The 21,821-nt window shown below is 39.3% G+C and overlaps 2 protein-coding genes across 2 annotated transcripts in view; both read left to right on the top strand.

The window, feature by feature from the left end:
- LOC142339211 (uncharacterized) overlaps positions 1-21,821 on the top strand; it is a 72,145-nt gene that overhangs the window by 13,233 nt on the left and 37,091 nt on the right. Inside the window, exon 2 of the mRNA XM_075389057.1 lies at positions 18,483-20,565. The gene's annotated coding sequence lies outside the window, so the exon portion shown is untranslated. The remainder of the gene's footprint in view (positions 1-18,482; positions 20,566-21,821) is intronic.
- On the top strand, positions 9,845-13,812 carry LOC142340306 (uncharacterized). Its single transcript, XM_075390880.1, has 2 exons — positions 9,845-12,916; positions 12,967-13,812. The coding sequence occupies exons 1-2, from the start codon at positions 9,845-9,847 to the stop codon at positions 13,810-13,812; spliced, it is 3,918 nt and encodes a 1,305-aa protein (XP_075246995.1).

Here is a 21,821-nt window from a genome sequence, read left to right as displayed (position 1 = left end):
ATACTCAACTGGGTTTTTTTTTGTTCCGTGAATTTTCGCCGTTCGATATATTCATCGTAGAGAGTTGAGACTGGTATCATTAGAAAGCTCATCCAGCGTAGAATATGGAATTAAAAAGATTTTTTTAATTTTCGATTTTTACAGAGAGTTATCGAGGTTTAAAGTTCTGAGAAAAGAAGAGTGAATTCACGTTGTTTTTATTCACATTTTCCGGAATTTTTGCCTAAATTTTCGTCAATTTTGCTAAAATTTGTTATAATTTTTAAGAATAGTGTCGTTGATTTTATTTTTGAAGACGAACAAGCATTGTTGATTGTTTTGATTTAATTTTTTCGGTCAAAAAATCTGGATAAACATTACAAAATTTAGACTTTTTCATCAAAAACAGCACGAAATAAGCTAATTTAGTCCACTTTGATTAAATTTGCCGACAGTATATCCCCAAACAACACTCAAAAAATCTTTGTAGACTCAGAGGGGGGCTATTTCTACTTCAGAGTCCGCTGAGAGTGCACTGTAGTTAAAACCTTGCCGTTTTTTGCCAACTTTACTCGTTGATTATCAAAAATGCAGAATTTATTTTGAGTTTTCAACTAACAAATTATCTATATCTACAACATTCGAAAAATCAGTTATTCCTAAGGGACAATAAGTATTATTAGGGCTTGTTTTTGGCCATTCTAGGACTGTTACAATCCAAAAAAAATCGGGTTTTAATCAGTCGGTCTTTTTTTTAAAAAAAAGACTTTTTTTTAGTAATAAAAAACAGAACATATCAAATCAAAGCTCAGGAGTGATAGGTCCAACCGATTTGCTTGTTAAGCAGCTCCAAGCTAATGCATTAAGTTTTTTAATTGAAAATTTATGGTCGTTTCTTTTTTTAAAAATAATTGACCTTTCAATAAATAATGGCTTAATTAACTTTTTCTCTACTTTTTTTCTTAATTTGTACAACTTCCAGCTTAATGTCAGCAAAAAATGACCGCTTCTTCTTTCTACTTATTTAACATTTATTCTCAGTTGCAGTTTTAAGCCTGAAATTATTGTTTTCTGGCTTTGATACGACAAGATTTCAGATTTTTTTTGTTTTGATATTTGCCAGTTTTTCACGTTTTCTAATTTTGTCACATTATCACATTTTTGACGGTTCTCATGTCACCTCATTAGCATTCAGAATAAGGCACAACTGAACATATTAAAATTCTGAATGATATACATCATCGTTTTAACGGCCTCGACGCCTCTTTCTTGAAGAAATCAATTGAATAATTTAATTTTGTCTCTAACTGTCATTTATACTTTGTCATTTCGGTCGTATGAAATTTCCTGTATAGTGATAGCTTTCATTGGCTTTTCATAGAAGAGTAGAAGAACCGATATTCTGATAATTTTTAAGAATAGTGTCGTTGATTTTATTTTTGAAGACGAACAAGCATTGTTGATTGTTTTGATTTAATTTTTTCGGTCAAAAAATCTGGATAAACATTACAAAATTTAGACTTTTTCATCAAAAACAGCACGAAATAAGCTAATTTAGTCCACTTTGATTAAATTTGCCGACAGTATATCCCCAAACAACACTCAAAAAATCTTTGTAGACTCAGAGGGGGGCTATTTCTACTTCAGAGTCCGCTGAGAGTGCACTGTAGTTAAAACCTTGCCGTTTTTTGCCAACTTTACTCGTTGATTATCAAAAATGCAGAATTTATTTTGAGTTTTCAACTAACAAATTATCTATATCTACAACATTCGAAAAATCAGTTATTCCTAAGGGACAATAAGTATTATTAGGGCTTGTTTTTGGCCATTCTAGGACTGTTACAATCCAAAAAAAATCGGGTTTTAATCAGTCGGTCTTTTTTTTAAAAAAAAGACTTTTTTTTAGTAATAAAAAACAGAACATATCAAATCAAAGCTCAGGAGTGATAGGTCCAACCGATTTGCTTGTTAAGCAGCTCCAAGCTAATGCATTAAGTTTTTTAATTGAAAATTTATGGTCGTTTCTTTTTTTAAAAATAATTGACCTTTCAATAAATAATGGCTTAATTAACTTTTTCTCTACTTTTTTTCTTAATTTGTACAACTTCCAGCTTAATGTCAGCAAAAAATGACCGCTTCTTTTTTCTACTTATTTAACATTTATTCTCAGTTGCAGTTTTAAGCCTGAAATTATTGTTTTCTGGCTTTGATACGACAAGATTTCAGATTTTTTTTGTTTTGATATTTGCCAGTTTTTCACGTTTTCTAATTTTGTCACATTATCACATTTTTGACGGTTCTCATGTCACCTCATTAGCATTCAGAATAAGGCACAACTGAACATATTAAAATTCTGAATGATATACATCATCGTTTTAACGGCCTCGACGCCTCTTTCTTGAAGAAATCAATTGAATAATTTAATTTTGTCTCTAACTGTCATTTATACTTTGTCATTTCGGTCGTATGAAATTTCCTGTATAGTGATAGCTTTCATTGGCTTTTCATAGAAGAGTAGAAGAACCGATATTCTGATATTAGTAGATAGCTGATGGCTTTCATGACGATCAAAACAATCGTTTTCCAAAATTAAAAAAAAAATTTTTCAACTTCGCAATTTTGTTCTTTTTATGTTGCTTTTTGTTACCTAATCTCGTTAGTTAACTACAGGTCAAATATAAGATTATGGGTGTCAAAGGAATAAGAGGGATTGGTGTCCCAAAATCTTTTAAAGAATTTTTTATGACCTTACTGGCTTCGACACCGGTTTTTCACAAAAAAAGTAAACTAATGTGATTTTTGTCATATTTGACGTTCTTTTTGTAGATGCAAGAAATATTCTGGATAATTACAGGTCTCGAGGGCTTTTTTTGAATAAACGACCCTATTTAAATAGCTCTTTTTGTTATTAATGCCTTTCATGACATTAAATGTAATTTTGTTTCGAAAAAAAAATTACATACTTTAGCACTTCGCTTTTTTGTCTGCTTGTTACCTAGTCTTACTAATGAATAGCCACGTACTAAATTATAGCTGTTTGAAGAATGCGCAATCAAATGTATTTTGAGTGCCAAAAATTGGCTTGACGGTTTTGACAGCGTTTTCTGGCAAGTTTCAATTGAAATTTTGTTTGTTCTTTGTTGTTCCTTTTAGCCGCTTTCAAAAATGAATTAGGACAGGTCCTAATGCCCTTCTATAGAAGTAGTGGAAATCGTAAATTTGTGGTAATATTATTTGATTCCTAATGGTATTTATTACTTTGAAGTTAACTGTTTCAAAAAAATAAGTTAATTTTTTTTACTGTTTTTGTTCTTTCTTGTATAATTGTTACCAAACCTTTTTATGGACTGGTCGCATATGTTTTCTGGGGATTTATAAGTTATTTTTGTTTAGTTTTGGGTTTATCTGACGGTATGTTGATTTTGGTATTAAATTTAGTTTTTAAGAGGGACATAAACTTTTTGATGTAATTAATGTTTGTTGTTGTTGTTGTTTGATTTTGCTTTTCGTCTTGACTCGCTTTCTTAATATTGACATATTACAGCAATCTAATGCATCAACTTTTACTCCACTGAGTTATTTGCTTTGGAGACTATCTTATCTTTGATACAGAATTTTTTGAAAAAGACTTGGGCTTTTTTGGGAATCGCAAAAAATAATTTTTGGGTTCTTCTATCTGTTCCTCATTTGGTAGACAATTATGCCAAATTTGTGGATGGGCGGGGTCGGAAACTTATGTGCCATCGCACATTACCGAGCCGCCTTGTTGATAATTAAGGTAAACTGACAGGGTCGACGCTCAACCCACTACTAAAAACTCATTCTCATAACAAATTAATGTTCAATGAGTAGATTTGTATTCATTCAAAATTTGTTGCAACCCCACTTAGTGGGGGAACTATATGCTGAACTGTTTTTTTGTGCGGTCAATTTTGGCGGTGTGATATGTTTGAGGTAAAGAGACAGGAGTGGTATCAATAAAAAGCTCTTCGAGCGTAAATTACTTTGATTGGAGGATTTTTCCAACTTCCTCTTTATGGAGTGATTTCTGTGCCATTTTGGTCATATTAGGAGTTTTTATCACGGTTAAGTTAACATATACGAAGTTATGAGGTCCATATTCTTATTTGTATCAGTGATTGATGATTGTTTATCTGTTTTGTGGCATTTTTTAAAAAAATTTTGTGGCTCTCATCTCTGAACGTTATTAACTACCATCAGCAGCTGCTGTTAATGCTAGAGATTAACTTCTTACGTTTATTGTGTTTTACCGCCTTTTGTAAGTTGATTTGTTTCCAAAAGTTGTAACGAGTAAAGTCACGATGATGAAATGTTGTAAAACCGGAAATGATACTCTTGTTTGAATTGTGTAACCTGAAACAAAACATGAGCAACCAAACTAATTGAAACTTAAAGCTAAGACTCAAGACAGATAACGACCTATCACCCTTCCCAATGCGGACCAGCGGAATCATGGCGTTATCATTTTGGCGCTCCTGGGAACTCAGTGAGCGAACCCAGGACCTCTTGCTTAAGTTATTTTGAGTGGTATGTGCTACATTGAGATGGACTGAGATGGACAAAAGAGATGGCAGAATGGAGATGACCAACTTCAAATACTGAGGGCTGTAAACCAGATAAGATTCTATCCAATCTCAGTGAATTGATATATAGTAAAATTTGATTTCCCTCGGGTCCTAAGTTCCCCAACCACCAGGTATAGGGAGCTATATAAATCTGGTCATTTCAATTGTTTGAAATTAGCTAAATACTGGATTTTTGAAACCATATATTAGTCCTATTGTTCTGAAATACTTGAGTCCTGTTGTCAACATTTCTTAAATGAAATAAATAACCGCGCGAAGTAGATTCTCTTGGTAAATTTTGAACAAAGGATTTCAAAAAAGAATCGTTTAGTAGCAACAGTTCGAAAAATAATAATTAAACAACCACGCGAAGCAGCTTTTCTTGGTTAGTTTTTGTTGAACATTTTCAAAATTGGTTAGTAGCAAGATACGGGTCCGGTGAAACACTTTACAAAGATTTTATCAACAAGCAAGACAACGAGGATGTCGCCAGCCCACTCAGGCCAATCTGAGTCATCATCAGCTGCACCCAACAGCCCCCAGTGTTCTGCCAGCATAACCTGCTTGCAGTAGAGTCCCACTACTGCCCTCCAACAGCCAGCCAGCCCATTCAGGCCAACCTGAGTCATCAGGAGCTGCACCAAACAGCTTCCAGTGTTCTGCCAGCAGAACCAGCTTGCAGTAGACCCTCACTACTGCCCTCCAACAGCCATTCAGCCCACTCAGGCCAACCTGAGTTGCCAGCAGCTGCACCCAACAGCCTCCAGTGTTCTGCCAGCAGAACCAGCTTGCAGTAGACCCTCACTACTGCCCTCCAACAGTCAGTCAGCCCACTCAGGCCAACCTGAGTCACCAGCAGCTGCACCCATCAGCCTCCAGTGTTCTGCCAGCAGAACCAGCTTGCAGTAGACCCTCACTACTGCCCTCCAACAGTCAGTCAGCCCACTCAGGCCAACCTGAGTCACCAGCAGCTGCACCCAACAGCCTCCAGTGTTCTGCCAGCAGAACCAGCTTGCAGTAGACCCTCACTACTGCCCTCCAACAGTCAGCGAGCCCACTCAGGCCAACCTGAGTCACCAGCAGCTGCACCCAACAGCCTCCAGTGTTCTGCCAGCAGAACCAGCTTGCAGAACCAGTTTGCAGCGCAGCTGTCTTTCAGGGACCCCCCTAGTGACCCGAAAAGTCACACATTGTCCCCCAGGGACCCCCCAAGTGACCCAAAAACGTCACCCATTGTCCCCCAGGGACCTCCCAAGTGACCCAAAAGAGTCACCCATTGTCCCCCAGGGACCCCCCAAGTGACCCAAAAAAGTCACCCATTGTCCTCCAGGGACCCCCTAAGTGACCCAAAAACGTCACCCATTGTCTCCCAGGGACCCCCCAAGTGACCTAAAAAAGTCACCCACTGCCCCCCAGGGACCCCACAAGTGACCCAAAAAAAGTCACCCATTGTCTTCCAGGGACCCCCCAAGTGACCTGCAGAAGTCACCCATTGTCCCCCAGGGACCACCCAAGTGACCTACAAAAGTCACCCATTGTCCTCCAGGGACCCCCCAAGCGACCTACAAAAGTCACCCATTGTCCCCCAGGGACCCCCCAAGTGACCTACAAAAGTCACCCATTGTCTCCCAGGGACCCCCCAAGTGACCCAAAAACGTCACCCATTGTCCCCCAGGGACCCCCCAAGTGACCCCAAAAACGTCACCCATTGTCCCCCAGGGACCCCCCAAGCGACCTACAAACGTCACCCATTGTCCCCCAGGGACCCCCCAAGTGAACCAAAAAAGTCAACCATTGTCCCCCAGGGACTCCCCAAGCGACCTACAAAAGTCACTCATTGTCCCCCAGGGACCCCCCAAGTGACCTATAAAAGTCACCCATTGTCCCCCAGGGACCCCCCAAGTGACCTACAAAGGTCATCCACTGTCCTCCAGGGACCCTGCAAGTGACCTACAAAAGTCACCCATTGTCTCGCAGGGACCCCCAAGTGACCCAAAAACGTCACCCATTGTCCCCCAGGGACCCCCCAAGTGACCCAAAAAAGTCAACTATTGTCCCCCAGGGACTCCCCCAGCGACCTACAAAAGTCACCCACCGTCCTCCACGGACCCCCCAATTGACCTACAAAAGTCACCCATTATCCTCCAGGGACCCCCCAAGAGACCTACAAAAGTCACCCACTGTCCTCCAGGGACCCCCCAAGTGACCTGAAAAGTCAACCATTGTCCCCAACGGACCCCCCAAGTGACCTACAAAAGTCACCCATTGTCCCCCAGGGACCCCCCAAGTGACCTACAAAAGTCACCCATTGTCCCCCCAGGACCCCCCAAGTGACCTGAAAAGTCACCCATTGTCCCCCACGGACCCCCCAATTGACCTACAGAAGTCACCCATTGTCCTCCAGGGACCCCCCAAGTGACCTGAAAAAGTCACCCACTGCTCTCCAGGGACCCCCCAAGTGACCTACAGAAGTCAACCATTGTCCCCCACGGACCCCCCAAGTGACCTACAAATAGTCACCCCACCTGACCTCTAAAGGGTCAAACAGTCACGCAACTCGACCTCTAGGTGACCTCTAAAAGGTCAAATAGTCATCACACTTGACCTGTAAGTGACCTCTAAGAGGTCAAACCACCAAACCTCTTGACCTCTAATAGGTCAAACCAGTTGACCTCTAATAGGTCAAATCTGTTGACCTCTAATAGGTCAAAACACTTGATCTCTAATAGGTCAAACTACTTGACCGCTAATAGGTCAAACCACTTGACCTTTAACAGATCAAACCAGTTGACCTCTAATAGGTCAAATCTGTTGACCTCTAATAGGTCAAACCAATTGACCTCTAATAGGCTAAACCGCTTGACCTCTAATAGGTCAAACTACTTGACCTCTTAAAGGTCAAACCACTTGACCTCTAACAGGTCAAACCACTTGACCTCTAATAGGTCAAACCACTTGACCTCTCTGACCTCTAAAGTTCAAAAACTCACCTCACTTGATCCTTAAGTGGCCTCTAAAAGGTCAAAAGATTACCCCATTTCACCTTTAAGTGACCTCTGCAAGGTCAAAAATTCACTTGTTGTGCCCTTCAAGGGACCTATATTCACCCCACTTGACCTTTCAATTTACCTCTGAAGTTCAGAAAGTTAGACCAACAAAGAAAATGGGAGGTCGAAAGCCATCAATTGTTGGAACAGTTAGATTGTTTCACCGAAAATTAAATATTGTCAAAGAGCTCAAACAGGAGCTAGAATATCAAATACACTCAGGTTTGGAACCCGAAGTTGTGTCAGTAACACATGATGAATTCAAGAGAACCATGTCACAACTAGACGAACTTGTCGACCAGCTTACACAATCGGAAAATGTGGACGCGGAAGGCTCCCTCAATGATGCAGCATGCTTGACAAAGCTAAAAGTTGAAGTTGCACAAACTGTAAAGAAGCATGAACTTTCATTCCGAAACACTTCAACGCGTCCAAGCAGCGCCTCTTCATCACGCAGTAATCAAATACCTGTTCCCTCTGCACCTGAGTCTCCGGGAGTTGTTCAAAGTATGCGAGATACACGACAGCAACAACAAGTCAATGATTTAGCAGACCAGCAATCAACATCCAACCTGATTACTATTCATAGACAAGTGCAGTCTGCCATGGGAATTTTGCAAGAAAACTCCAAAAGAGTCATCAGTTCTGATGTACAGAATAGTCTCCAGCCATCAGCACTCGAACAATCAGACTCTGACAACGTAGCAAGCAATCGACATCAGCACCTTCAAGCAATAGCACCAATTGTGAATCCAGCAATTGTTTCACAGAGCTCTATTGACGCAACTTGTGCGTTCCCACAATTGTCTACAGCTTCAAATATGCAACTGCCAGTATTTAGTGGAACACTTCCTCCGGCTGGAAATACTTTCGCTCCTGCCAGGCCCATTAATAACACTGGCCTCTTTGAAAATGTACCTGACCATAGAACACCTGTTCCAGTCTCTTTCGGCAATCGTTTCCCAACGCCAAGCCATCCCGGCCCATTTCAGGCATATTGCTCAAACAGTTGGTCAAACTTAGCAAACGGTAGTTTTGAGCCCTCAAACGCAACCCCTCGTGGACCTGTTTACCCGAGCAGCCAAAGCTTTGGTAATCAAAACTCCAACCCATATCGTCAACGGAATATCCATCGCTCAGTAAATCTGCCGGACATCCGAATTCAGAAGTTCGATGGAGACCCGCTCAAGTGGAACGAATGGAGCAGCATGTTTTCCTCGACCATCCACAACAACGAAGACATCACTGACACTGAAAGAATGAGCTATTTGCAAAGTTTAGTCATTGGACCGGCAAAGGATTGCATCTCCGGCTTTCTTTGCAACCCAAACTTTTACTCTTGCGCCCTTCAAGAGCTCAACAGACGCTTTGGAAACCCGCAAAACGTTGTCGGTGCCCTAACAAAAGAACTAGAAGCTTTCCAAAGACCGGCTATGAATGACCACGCAGCTTTGATAGCTTTCGCTTCGTTGTTAAGAAAGGTTGTTCAGACATTTGCCTCACATGGCTTCAGTGCCGACCTAAATGCCACGTTCTTGCTCAGGATAGCTCGAGATAAGCTACCAAACCCAATCAAGTTGAAGTGGACCGAACATGTTGTTGACAACGACTGGACAAATCCAGGTCTCACAGAGCTTTCCGATTGGATGGATCGGCAATCCAGAGCCTTCGAACAATTACAAGACACATTTTCATCAAACACTAACAACCATCCAGGTCAACCAGAACCACAGGGTTCAAGTTCCTTCAACAATCGGAATAAGAACCAAAATCGTTCAAATTGGACACAGAATTTCCCAGGAAGTAAAAGTTCATTCCCCAGCAATAAAAGTTTTCAACATAATAATACAGCAAATAAGAACATCGGTAGTGCAAAGCCTCAGCAATGGACGGCTAACAGTAGCAACAACACAAACAGAAGCTCCTCTTTCTCTGGTTCAAAGCAGCCTATGAGAAATGCAACAGCAAGTAGGAGCAGAACAAAATGCCCGCTTGACCAACAAGATCACTACATTGGCAAGTGTCCACAGTTTTTCAGTCTCGATGTCAGCAGACGCAATAGCGAAGCAAAGAAGAACTCTTTGTGCTTCAATTGTCTAAGCCCCAGTCACGCCGCCAAAAACTGCACGTCAAAAGTTCTCTGCCGACATTGCAATGGCAAACACCATAGCCTTCTCCACACAGACACAAAAATCACCCGAATCGACAAACGTGACAGCAATTGATCTGCCAATGTGTGAACCACTGGATCAACAAGACAAAAACAGTGACATCCCAACTCAGGTTTACAATCCTGGTTTTCCATCAAAAACGAGGAATCAACTACAGGTTATACCTGTCACCCTATTCGGATATGATAATAAAAGACATAATTGTTATGCCATTTTGGACAATGGTAGTACCATTTCATACGTCCTCAACACCATAGCCGACAAGGTACGGGCTCCGAAGACTTCAGAATTCGATCTGAATGTATCGCACGCATTTGACGAATCCGTCATGCACGCAAATCTTGTTCGGTTGGACATTGGAAAGTTCAATAGCGATCAACCACTCTTCCGTTTAAACTACGTTCATGCCGTGAGTGATTGGACTTTCAGCGATGTGCCTGTGAATGATTTGAACGAAGCGTGTTCGTCCTACCCTCACCTTCAACACATACATTTTCCTAAACTTAGTGACAACAAGATACAGATACTTTTAGGTGTTGACGCTACCCAATACATTTTGGAACGCGAGTTCCTTCAAGGACCCTCAGGAAGCCCCTTTGCTTTACGCAATCTTCTCGGTTGGACAATTACTGGCCCAATTAAACGAAAAAGTAATCCAATCCAACAGGAAACAAACTTCCTATCCCATAGTTATAGAGCCTTCGACCACGCGCTCACAAATTTAACTGTTGATACTGAAAGACATCTCAGTGAATGTGTGACCAGTTTCTGGAAAATAGAGAATACAGGAACCGAGTTTGAAGAAACTACAGATACTTCAACAGACAGTAAAAGAGCAGTTCAAATATTACAAGATACAATCCATCATATCGGAGACAGATATGAAATTGGTTTACTTTGGAAACAGGACAGTAAATTAGAAAACAACTATCCGGTTGCCAAAGCACAACTTGACAGCCTTCAGCGCCGACTCAACAAAGATATTGAGTTGAAACAGTTGTATGAGAAAACTTTAGAAACAGATTTAGAGAAAGGTTATGTCAAACCAGTAACTTTCTCAAATCCAGCACCAGAGAAGATTTGGTACCTTCCCCATCACCCCGTCACCAACGCCAACAAACCTGGGAAAGTCAGGCGTGTTGCAAACGCCGCATCTGTTTTTAAGAAGCAGTCGCTAAACAAAAACCTTCTGTCAGGCCCCGACCTTCTCAACAACCTGGTCGGCTTACTACTTCGCTTTCGCCAGAATTCTGTTGCAGTAATGGCAGACATAGAGGCCATGTTTATGCAAATTTGCATACGAACAGAAGATCAGTCATGTCTCCGTTTTCTTTGGCCTTCAAACAACTCCGTACAGCAGTTCCAGTATACGCGACTCATCTTTGGAGCCAGATGTTCACCAACTACAGCAATATTTGTCCTCCAAGAAACAGCAAAAGACTTCGGAAACACCGCTACAAAAGATCTAATATTCAACAGTTTCTACATGGATGACTTTGTACATTCGTTCGTCAATGAACAGAAAGCTGAAACTGCAGTTCAAGACTTGCGACAGACACTCTCTAAAGGAGGTTTCAGTCTAACTAAGTTTGTCTCAAACTCTGTTCAATGTCTTAACAAGATACCCAAAGAACATTGTGACAACGAAAAAGACAAACATCGTGTCTTAGGTGTAATGTGGAATACAGTTAATGATACTTTCTTCCACCAGAAGCTTGCCAAAGTTCAGGAAGACAAAACGGACTACACACTCAGAAAGCTCCTTTCCTTAATTGCCTGCTTGTTCGATCCATTAGGAATCATTGCCCCATTATTGATTACACTCAAAATCATCTTGCAGGATACTTGGAAAGAAGGACTTGCATGGGATGATCTCCTGTCAGACGAAAAACAGAAAGCAATAAAAACTTGGATAGAGCAATATCTAAATGTGCCAGAAATATCAATGCCACGATGTTTTGTTTCTCCGAACGAACCATCTCCGATAAACCAGTTACATTGCTTCTGTGATGCCTCACAGCTGGCTTATGGAGCAGTCATTTACATCAGGTCTCAATCAGCTAACACCGTTTCAACTGGGTTTGTCATAGCTAGAGCTAAAGTTGCGCCACTAAAGCAAATCAGTATCCCGAAACTTGAGTTGCAAGCAGCCGTGCTAGGATGTAGACTAATGCAATTTGTTTCCAAGCAGCTAACAAAACCAGTTACCTCAAGACAATTTTGGAGCGACAGTGAAGCTGTCCTTGCCTGGATCAAAAGCAAAGACAAATTGAAAACTTTTATTGCAAACAGAGTACAAGAGATCCAAAACAACACAGACGTCTCCAAGTGGCAGCATATCAGCGGAAAAGTCAACCCTGCAGACCATGTCTCCCGAGGAATACCAGCCTGTGATATCAATGTGTTGTGGTTAACGCCTCCAGCTTTCTTAAGTGATCCCGAAAGCCATTGGAAGAACTCCTTGGGTAACAAGGAGGAGACAAACGTCACAATGGAACCATCCAACGATGAATGTATTATCGACGTCAGCAGATTCTCAAAGTGGACGAAGTTACTGCGCTCTATGGCTTTTGTCATAAGGTTCATAAAGAATCTCAGATCGAAACAAAGAGGCAAACTAGAACTCGACGACATTAACGAAGCCCGAATTTATTTCTTCAGAAAATCGCAAGAGAAGTCCTTCAAAGACGCCATCAAAGACATGAAACAACACAAGCCTTTGTCAAAGAAAGATCGTCTGCTCTGTTTGTCCCCTTTCTTTGAAAGTGGACTTCTTCGCGTTGGTGGCAGAACAAAACGAAGCTTGCTACCCTTTGACGACAAGCACCCCATCATCCTGGACTCTAAAGAGCACAGCATTCAACTCTACATACAGAAATGCCACGAAATTTGTATGCACATTGGAGTGGAATACACTCGCAACTACATACAACAGAGATGCCACATTCTTGGAATCAGACTCTTCCTGAGAAGTTTGGCCTTCAAATGTTTCGACTGTCGCCGCTTCCGAGCACAGGGACTACAGCCACCGATGGCAGACTTGCCAGACATTCGTTTCCAGGAAACACAGTCACCAGTCGTCTTCACCAATGTCGGCGTGGACTACCTTGGACCTTTTGCCGTCGTTCATCGTGTTACAGAAGTGAAGACCTACATCTGCCTATTCACTTGCTTGGTTACAAGAGCAATTCACCTGGAAGTTGCAGAGGACCTCAGCACAGACAAGTGTTTGACAGCAATCCGACGCTTCATCGCTCGACGCGGCCAACGCGGTTGTTCCTGTCGGACAACGGATCCAACTTCCTGGGAGCAAGAAAGCAGATCAGAAGAAGACCACTGATGTTGGACCACGACTACATCAAAGATCAGCTACTGAATCAGTCTGTCGAATGGAAGCTCAACCCTCCTTCTGCTCCTCACTTCGGTGGGGTGTGGGAGAGACTCGTTCAGTGTGTCAAACGAGCTCTTCTCTTGAACCTCGGCTCCGCAAAACTCACCCCAGATGTCTTTGCCACAATCGTCAGTGAAGCCGAGTGTCTTGTCAACTCGCGTCCACTCACTCACGTGAGAAGCAACCACGAAGACGACAACCCACTTACACCAAACCACTTCTTGCTTGGAAGGCCCTTCTGCAATGTTCCTGGAGCCGTTTTCAACGAGACACTTACCTTGAAGAGTTCGGCGTGGACACAGGTGAAGCAGAGAATTCAGCAGATTTGGAAGAGGCTGCTAACCGAGTATGTTCCTTCGCTGAACAAACGACAGAAGTGGACGTCTCGTAAAGCAGCTTTGGAAGTGGATGATGTTGTCTGGCTTCTTGAAGAGTTTACACCAAGAGGAATCTGGCCGCTGGGACGAGTCACACGGACTTTCACCGGCCCCGACAACATAGCTAGGTCATGTGAGGTTAAGACCGCTTTAGGCAAATTAAACAGACCAGCAGTAAAACTTATGCATGTCTACCCCAAACCCACAACCAGGTTAGGGTTAGGTTTTGTGGGCCCGGAGGATGTTAATGCTAGAGATTAACTTCTTACGTTTATTGTGTTTTACCGCCTTTTGTAAGTTGATTTGTTTCCAAAAGTTGTAACGAGTAAAGTCACGATGATGAAATGTTGTAAAACCGGAAATGATACTCTTGTTTGAATTGTGTAACCTGAAACAAAACATGAGCAACCAAACTAATTGAAACTTAAAGCTAAGACTCAAGACAGATAACGACCTATCACCCTTCCCAATGCGGACCAGCGGAATCATGGCGTTATCAGCTGCAGCAACTTCAAGTTCCAATTTTCCAGCATTAGGTTGATCTAGTTTTTCAAGTTTCGTTGAGTTTGCTGAGGTTCGTTGTAAATATTTTTTTAATAGAAACTTTGACTAACTGTTAACAGATTATTCGCTCACTAGATGTTGAAACAAGCGGTCCTTGAAGTAGTGGACGTGAAAGGTTAAAAAAACTTAGGGAAAGATAGAGACGTCGAAAGAATCTGAAATACATTGCTTGCAAATTGTGTAAAACTCAGATAATTGAACAAGACAGCCAAACATTTGTTATTGGCCACAAATTTTTTTTATTGAAAAACAAACCGAAAGATTCAAAATAAAGCAGAACGTTTCGAACTAAAATGTTCCGTTCAACAGCGCCATCTAAATTCAAATGTACAGAAATTGTCATTGCTGAAAGAAATTGGTAATATGATGCAGCAAAAACACTAAAATCGAACATAAACTAAGTTTAAAAATCAGTGAAAATCACTGTAAAATATAGAAAATTTCTGTTAAATATAGAAAGAACTTTATATTTGATGAATTAGGCTGAAAATCCACCACAAGCGAACCTCGGCAAACTCACCGGCCCTTGCAAAACTCGATAAAGTTTTTAATGATGAAATAGAAAACTTGCCGCTGCTGTTAATAGTAATAACTGAACATAGCTTTAATTTATTGCGGTGAATTAGTTCTAGGATTATAACTGTTTGGTTGTTTTTGCTATCCCAATTGAGCTTTTTCCTATTCTCAATTTTGTGTTCATTTTCGCATTGTTCTGTTAGCAAAGGTGAATAATTCTCTCTCTCTCTCTCTCTCTCTCTCTCTCTCTCTCTCTCTCTCTCTCTCTCTCTCTCTGTCCCATGTGAGCTTCATTGAAACAAGCATCACGTGGTAGTCCTTGAAAACTGTGTTGAAACCTTTATTTTTTGGCATCTGATAGAATAATTGTGAGCGACCTCGCAATTTCTCGCCTCCCTTTATGCTAAATTTTATAGCTGATATATTTGGAAATAACATAGTTTTTGCTAATTATTTTTGAGCAGACTATGCAATCTTCTATCACTGTGCTCGCTTCATTTTAAATTCAGTATTGTAGTTGGCATCTTGCCGCCTAAGTAGATAAATTTTCAGCAGACTGAAGACAGATTCGTAGAAAAATACTTATTGCTCCTCTGCAAGTCGATTTGGCTAATTCCTGATTTTCAAATAATTTACAATAAGTTGAAACGAAGAATGCTTTTTTCATTTATGAGTCTAAACGTAATTGGCTATGTGCGAAGTAAGGAAAATTGTTGATAGGATTTGTGCAAAATTTAAGGTATCTCGCTAGTAGTTTGTTTTCTTGTTTTCTTCCACCAACCAAATCTTAACAGGTTAGTCTTAGAGAAGTTGTTTTTAATTGCTCTTGAACGAAATTCATAACAATTATTGTAAACGTGTGTGTCTTTTTTATGCAATTTTTTTTGCTTGACATTTTTGCGTTTTTCTTCTAGAACATTCGTTGACTTCTCAAGTGACTTTTTTACGCTTTCGCTCATCATTTTTGAGTGATCTCATTGCTCTCTCCGAAGTAAAGCTTGTTGCTAATATATAATCGGTTGCAGTTTGGGGAAAACAGTGACTCATAGTTCAGAGGTTAGTGCAGGTGGCTACGGATCGGGAGGTCAAAGGTTCGAATCCCGTTAGTGTCAAGGTTTTTGTGCCCATAAAGAAAATTTGATTTAGGCAGGCTACAGACCCTGAATTAAATTGCCTCGCGTGTCGTTCAAGAGCAATTCTTCCGACATTTGTCGGTTTATGTTTGTTTTTTGTTTACGGAATAAATTATTTTGCGGTCTTGTGATTTGCTGTTTTTTCCTTTGCGTGCTTATAGAGCAAGTCAGCTTCACTTTCAAAACAAAAGTTCTAATAAGTATTTCTTAAAGTTGCAATAAAAACGTTGAAAACGTTGATTCCATTTTTAACATTTTGTGCGATTTACCTTTTGCCTCTTCTGTTTCAGAGAATTCAACTCAGTTTTTGCAAGTTTTGTTTCAGCAGAGTATGCCATTTGCTATTGCTGTGGGTGCTTCAATTTATGTTCAGTTTTGTATTTAGCATATTGCAGGCTAAGTAGAATAATTTTCATTTGGTTTTGCTTCATGTCTTCACTTCAAGCTGATTTTTGTAGTTAAATGCAAAATAAAATTTTGTTGAAGGCCGTTTAATTTGGTTTGGCTAGGAGATGGAAAAAAGTTTAGAAATGAGAACTGAAGATTAAATACAAATAATTTAAGAGTCTTCCCAAACATTTGCGTATTTACTTTCTAATTTTTGCATTTTTTTACTACTGACATTTTCTGAAATCTTGAAATACTTTTTTTGCCAGAAACTACGTCCATTTCGGTTTATGGATAGAGCCAAATTTATCCTTAGTCCATTAGAACTTTGCTTTCACAAGTTGTCCTTTTTCTATCAGGTCTACCATCGGCATCTTGTGTCGACACTTTTGAAAGTGTCTTAGATGGTAGCAAATCTTCTTTTTTTGTATTATTCTATTCGAAATTTTTAAACAGATGAATAATCAATCGTTTTTTGGTTTAATAGACACAATTATTTTTGCGGTTCTGTGACATTTTCAGATTTCCTACATTTAAATTTTTCTCCTTGATATAATTCGCTGACCCTTAAATTTAGCAATTTTTTGAGTTTTTAAGTGATGCTGAATTTCAACGTACAGAATGGCTGCAGACAGGTTAGTAGAGGAATACTTGTTCCTCTGCTAGTCGATTTGGCTATTTCCTAATTTTTCAGATAGTTTATTATTTTATAATTCTCGAACTGAAATTAGATTACGGAAGGAGACTGCACTTTTTTTAATGAAACAAAGAACGCTTATTTTTCATTTATGGGTCTATACGTAATTGTCTGTGTGACGTCGGGAAAATTGTTGATAGGTTATGCGCAAATTTAAGGTATCTCACTTCTATGTTGTTTTCTTGTTTTCCTTAACAATATTGTGAGGCTGATCTAGATCGTTGAAAATCTTTAACGATTAGTCTTGGGATGCGAAAAAAGCAGAGAAGTGTGGCTGTCTTGTGTTTACGGAAAACATTTTTTGCTGTCTTGCGATGTCCTTCACGTGCTAATGGAACAAATCAGCTTCTGTTTTAAAACAGAAAAGTCATTATGATTTTCTTCATAAAGATTGCAATAAAATGTTGAAATTATTGGTTCCTCAAATGGCTGGGGCATATGTAAATTTTGTACACTTCACCTTTTGTCTTTTCTGTTTGAGTGATTTCTGTATATTAATCTCAAGTAATTTTTGAAAGTTTTTTTCGACATTTCACTCTGTCGTCTAGTTGAACTTCAATTGAGCGAAGATTGGGAATGAGAAGGGTGGGAATGAGAGTATGTGCGTTTGCAGGTACCTATGTTGAAGTTTCGTTTTTTTAGCTGAAGCTCAAGTGAAAGAAATGGTTTTATTCGTACGCATTCGTTAGCACCTCACGCAAACATCTGTGACGAATGTTTCGTAAAACTTTCTGTCTCAGTGTTAATCTGTTGCCAATGATCGCCTCAACTTATTGCATAGCTATCCATCGACCAGCTTGCCTCTTTTTGGTTGCTTTTTAAAATCAAAGACAAGCTTTCCTTTCTTTTTGAAAAACAAGCATTGATCGCCAAATTAATACAGTAACAAGAGCGCGACTAACAAGAAAAAATTCAAAGTACTTTTTGATGTTTTCATCAACATTAGAGTATATGGTGTTATTTGGGAGCACAACTTGCTCAAAGAAATAGCTTTGGTGACGTATATTTGGACCCTAAACTGTTTATTATTTATAACTCAAGTCGAGACCTGAGTGTTAAACTTGCGACAATCTAGCAAGATAAAATTTGTCTGTCAAGATCTGCTTTCGTACCGAAATAATCATCCAATATCATGCGTGACGTTAATTATTGTAACCAGTAGCAATTCTGAAATTTTTATCGTGCAGAGTCTGATAAATTTAGCGAAACATCCTAACGGTACTTATCAGATTATACATCACCTTGCTACGGCTTCGTAAGACACTATTATCAGGGCTTACACGATAATTATCAGGGCTTGTCTGAACCAATGAGAATGTAATTTATTTCAAAAAATTGCAAAAAAAAACGCATCAGATATTAAACGATTATAATTTTAACTTATCAGATCTTGCACGATGAATATTCTGCGTCACAAAATTTTTATTTTCAAAGAAGTGATAGCTCTGTAATTCAGATTTTATACTAAAATTCTGAAAGCATTGTGTAGCTATAATTTTACTTCTTTTTTGTTTCGAAAAGGACTTCTTCTCTTGTCTGGATTCTAGTTATTTTAACAATTATTGCGACTTACAATTGCTCTGCTGGTGTTGCTATCGTTTAGCGAGATTGTAATTGGTGTCGATTGATTTCAGTAATTATGTTACCGTAAGGGGGATGGTTGTCGCATCTGGACAAAGACGCAATCGACCAGATCAGAGCATCGTAGCTGTTTCAACCCCCACCGCGTGCAAACTTAAATTTGGCCTTGTTTGACGCGGCTGTTGTTACTATTTGTTAAAAATTATTCAAATTCCTGCTAACCAATATTTTATCTAATTCAAATTAGCAATTTTTATTAAATTTAGCAACTGTCAAAAACAGGCTTAGCCCCTTTTTATGCGCATTATAATAATTATTTCGCTCTAATCTGTTAAAATCTCAACGATGCCTACAAAGATTTTGAATGTTATCTTCCAATTCTTACCACAGCTTAAATACGCGACTTTGGCAAAGTTTGAATTCTCTCGTGCTTAGCAAATGTTGCCTTGAACGGTTTCCGGTTGATTATTACAAAGGCTGCTAAAAGGCATTTGCAAAACCTGATAATTGCCTGGCTTATTTTACAATTGAAATTAATGCATAACCCATTATTTAATTGAAGCTGCTAATATTTGTTTGAACTTCTTTATCTGCAGATTTATTTACGTCTTCGTCTTGATGGTATCCAATTACTTGACTGTTCTGGATTGTTCGAAACGTCAAAATTCTCTTAAGAGACAATTATTTATTATTAAATTGTTATGACATTATTTGACGGCTGAGTTTAGTTGTTCAGAAAAAAATTGATTCAACATTCAGATGTCTGTTATGTAGAATTTGTTCTTCAATTTCTACTGAAATCAGTTTATATTGAGTTTCACTTTCAAATTACATCATACGAACTTTTGCTCCAGTTTGGGTTATCAGATTTTGGGTTACCTTCATTATAGGTTACTGCAAGCGGTTTTAAAAAGAACATTTGCCTGATTGGAAACAAGGAAAATTTTACATCCTATTCTTGAATTGGTCAGAAATTGATCTGTCAAGCCGAAAAAAGTTAATCAGATTCAATTGAATATTCGCTTGCTTTGTGCACATTTACCATTAACCACGGGTCTTTTTAATTCATCTTTTCCCTCTTTTCAGTTCCCTATCGTTATATTATCACTACCAATCTCAATATGTTTTACAATGCCACCTTAAGTCCATATTGCGGGCTCTGTTTAAAAATTCGTCTTGTTTCACTTTTAAGCTGAATTCCTTCAACATTCAGCGGAGCGCAAATCGGGCGCGAGCTTTTTTGTGCTTTTTCTCGCTCTTTAGATTTTTCTGTGAAAAGTTGGGAGCTTTAACGGCCGCTGCTGAATTTGTGTATTGTAACTTGCTTATTATTGCTGCATCAATATCTTTTTTATATGCAGTCAAAGCTTTCTGAAAGCCTGCTAGTACTACTTTTTAAACCACTACTAATTCTAATAGTACTACTAGCTTGCCTAGTTGACGTGTTATAACTTAGCAACTCCATTTCCCAACTTTTGCCTCGTGCGTCAATGCAGAATTGAATGAACAAATGAAGGGATAGATGGGGGATAGGAAGTGAGCGTTTATTGACAGGGAATTACTAGTTACTGCTGATTGATATAACTTATCATACTGAAAATGTGGGTTTATAAATCTCTTTCCTTTTACACCATCGAGCTGTACTCTACTGTGACGTTTAGGGTGACTAAACAAGATTGGGGGATATAGTTACCACCTAAATTTACCCTTTACTCATTTTCTTCGAATTTATTTTTGACTATTTCTCAATCCTTTCTGCTATTCGCGTTTGGTGATTTCAACTTAATTTGCGTATATTGAAACAAAAATCCGAGATTACTTGTAAATTATTTATAGATATCTGTTATCTGAACGGTATTGCTGTCTTTGGGTTATTATTGTTGCTATTACTGATTTCAGTTATGTTCAGCAAATTCAAATTGCAATAAGGGTCGATATCTTTGAGTTAATTTCTAAAATATGATTCTAGAAGTTCACATTTGAAGATGTTTGGAAGCCTAATTGGAGTTACGAAGTCTGCTTATTTATTAGAAGTTAGAATTGGACTGCTCAACTGACTTCTGGATTGTGATCAAAGCTTGGCGCATATGAACGAAATTGAAATCAAAGAAATATTCACGAGTATCTTCAGTTTAAGTAAGTTGACCTTCGTGTTTTAGAAGCTTTCAGCAGTTGTTAAATATGATGGAGTGAAGTTTGATGATAATACGTGATTCATAATTGTCGCGATGTTAGATTGCAATATTGCGAGATTATTAAAAACGTGAAAAAATATGTAGATGCCTATGTTAGCCTTATCCTAGAAATGTTAGCCTTATTTTCAATTGTCCTAAAGCTATTTGACTTCTGCAAACCTCAAAACGCGACATTTTTTAAATTAAGTATTTATTTTCGTGAATTTTAAGCGTTGAAGGGAATGTTTTATTCAAGAAAGAGTTTTATACAAGAAGAGCTGGCAAAACTCCTAAACTCGGTCATATTCAATGAAACCTATGGTATCAAACCAATGGTATAGACCGAAGAGTGCATGCTGAAATCTTAAGCAGACCTAAACTATACCTCAATTGTAGAGACCTGGTAGCAGTGATTAATGCTACAGATGTACAATTCAACAAGGAGGCTCGGTAATGTGCGTTCGCACATAATAATCCGACCCCGCTCATCTACAATTTTGGCTTAATTGTCTACCAAATGGTAAATCATTGAAAGCTTACAAAAATTCAATTTTTTTTCAAAAATAATTGGTGTATAATGCCACATTAGAGCGTCTACGAGACCTGCCATTATTAAGACTACGAGAAAATACAAAGCAAAAAAATAACATAAATTTACATCCAAAAGTCAAAAAAAGACTTTCAGTTCACTAGTCTCCAAATATAAGTTTCACAGAAACTGTTTTTGAGACTTATACTTATGGTGTGAAGGGCGGTTCTTAGAAATTGACCGCACCCCACAACAACCCCCCACATCAGCCCACCTCACTCCACCCCTCCTCCCGCCCAATCCCCATCCCTGCAAATCGTTCAGGCCGTAAAGGCTGCGTGCAGCCAATGGTCCCCCTCCCATCGTGCCCCCCCCCCCTGGTTCACCCCCGCTATCCTCACTAAACCGTGGCTAGCTAATGACGAAGTCAACCGCTCGCCGGCTCTTTGAGAGCAATTCGCCCGACGTTAGTTAGTTATGTTTATATTTTTTGAAAACAAAATATTTCAAATAATGAAAATCAGTGATCTCAACAGAGGTCTTCAAATAGGTTTATGTTCGTTCATACCTCCATATAAAAACATTGAGACTTACAAAAACAGACAACAATAACCGACGAAAAATAATCAATTAAATTTTACGCCAAAACATTGAGACCTGTTATTATTATGTACGCCTACAAAAAGAAC

The sequence above is a fragment of the Convolutriloba macropyga genome, chromosome 5 (genome assembly GCF_964194025.1).
Source record: "Convolutriloba macropyga chromosome 5, txConMacr16.3, whole genome shotgun sequence".
NCBI classification, from domain to species: domain Eukaryota; kingdom Metazoa; phylum Xenacoelomorpha; order Acoela; family Convolutidae; genus Convolutriloba; species Convolutriloba macropyga.
The sequence above is the reverse complement of the archived record's forward strand: the minus strand, read 5'-3'. Positions and strand labels throughout refer to the sequence as shown.